The sequence below is a fragment of the Gekko japonicus genome, unplaced genomic scaffold (genome assembly GCF_001447785.1).
Source record: "Gekko japonicus isolate JY-2015 unplaced genomic scaffold, Gekko_japonicus_V1.1 scaffold359, whole genome shotgun sequence".
Lineage (NCBI taxonomy): Eukaryota > Metazoa > Chordata > Lepidosauria > Squamata > Gekkonidae > Gekko > Gekko japonicus.
This window is the reverse complement of record NW_015166431.1, coordinates 120,325-121,549: the sequence shown is the minus strand read 5'-3', so window position 1 is coordinate 121,549 and position 1,225 is coordinate 120,325. Positions and strand designations below refer to the sequence as shown.

The window sequence follows — 1,225 nt, the reverse complement described above, 5'->3', positions numbered from 1 at the left end:
CTGAACCTTGGAGCAATCCTGAGCACTGACCTGTTGAGAAATCACCCCAAAAGCATAAATAAGCGGCCCAGAACACTTTAGAAGGTACACATATACACAAATAGAGATCTCTGCTTAGTTCCTTAACCAATTGCTTTGCGCTTTCAGATAGTTCCAATGCTGAAGAGAAGTACGAACGATTACCTGAGTGGCTATAGTGGAAGTGAACTGTGACTGATCATAGACCCATCCATACTGGCAGCTCTGGACAGATGAGGTATTGGATGGCACCTCAGTGGAGTTCAGCAATAGGTAAAACTGAGGCTCAGAGAACATCTCACAGGAACTGAAGGTGCCTTCAAAATTTCTTGGAATGTTGATCAGTAGAACCTCTTCCTCGGTGAGGTTGGCAAATTGGTCCCGATGTGGAATAGCGCAGCGGTGGGGTGGGATAGCAGCAAGGAAATTGTGCAGTAAGAAATGGAAGGGGAGAATGAATCTTGGGAGACAGAGCAAAGACAGTGTAAAGATCTGAAATTTGCCAAAGCTTCCAGCCTCCTGCAAGATATCTTCAAAGTTCATCTTGACTAGGGTACTTGCTTGTTCTTAGAGGTTGAGATCCTGGAGGAGGGAACCCTGGTAGATCTTCTGCTGCTTGAAAGCAATGTGCCATGAGTTTTCTCACTGTCATCTCCTTGGACTTTGTAATGTAGGTCACGCTTCTGCCCTCCACTGCTGGAGCTTGTGCCAAAGGTTTTTTCACCAGAAGTTCAGTATGAGTGGAATCACAATAACTGAGGCAGGCAGGCAGATGGGGCAGGAGTATAACATGTAGATTAGGATTATACACCTCTGATAGCACAAACTGATAGCTCAGCAGAAGTGGTTCTTGGGGGGAAAATCCCTTAACTGCTTATTTTCAGAGGCAATTTTTTCAGTTAATGCTCTGTCCCAACAACACTGTGCAGAAACTTCAGTTAATTATGATATGCCTACAGGATTCTATGTAACCTGAGTACTGGAGTATGGTGATTCTTGGTGGGGCTTTTTTTGTAGCAGGAACTTCTTTGCATACTAGGCGACACACCCCTAATGTAGCCAATCCTCCAAGAGTTTACAGAGCTCTTCTTACAGGGGCTACTGTAAGCTCTTGGACGATTGGCTACATTAGGGGTGTGTCACCTAATATGCAAAGGAGTTCCTGCACATAACCTAAAATAGGGACCTCCAACTTTTTTGAGTCTGT

At 44.7% G+C, this 1,225-nt stretch overlaps 1 protein-coding gene across 1 annotated transcript in view; it reads right to left on the bottom strand.

Annotated features, from left to right (window-relative positions):
• LOC107110990 (solute carrier family 22 member 7-like) overlaps nt 1–561 on the bottom strand; it is a 27,538-nt gene extending 26,977 nt beyond the window's left edge. The window contains exon 1 of the mRNA XM_015411858.1: nt 184–561. Coding sequence (XP_015267344.1) covers nt 184–561 — 378 coding nt within the window. The remainder of the gene's footprint in view (nt 1–183) is intronic.
• Between the last annotated feature and the right edge of the window lie 664 nt (nt 562–1,225).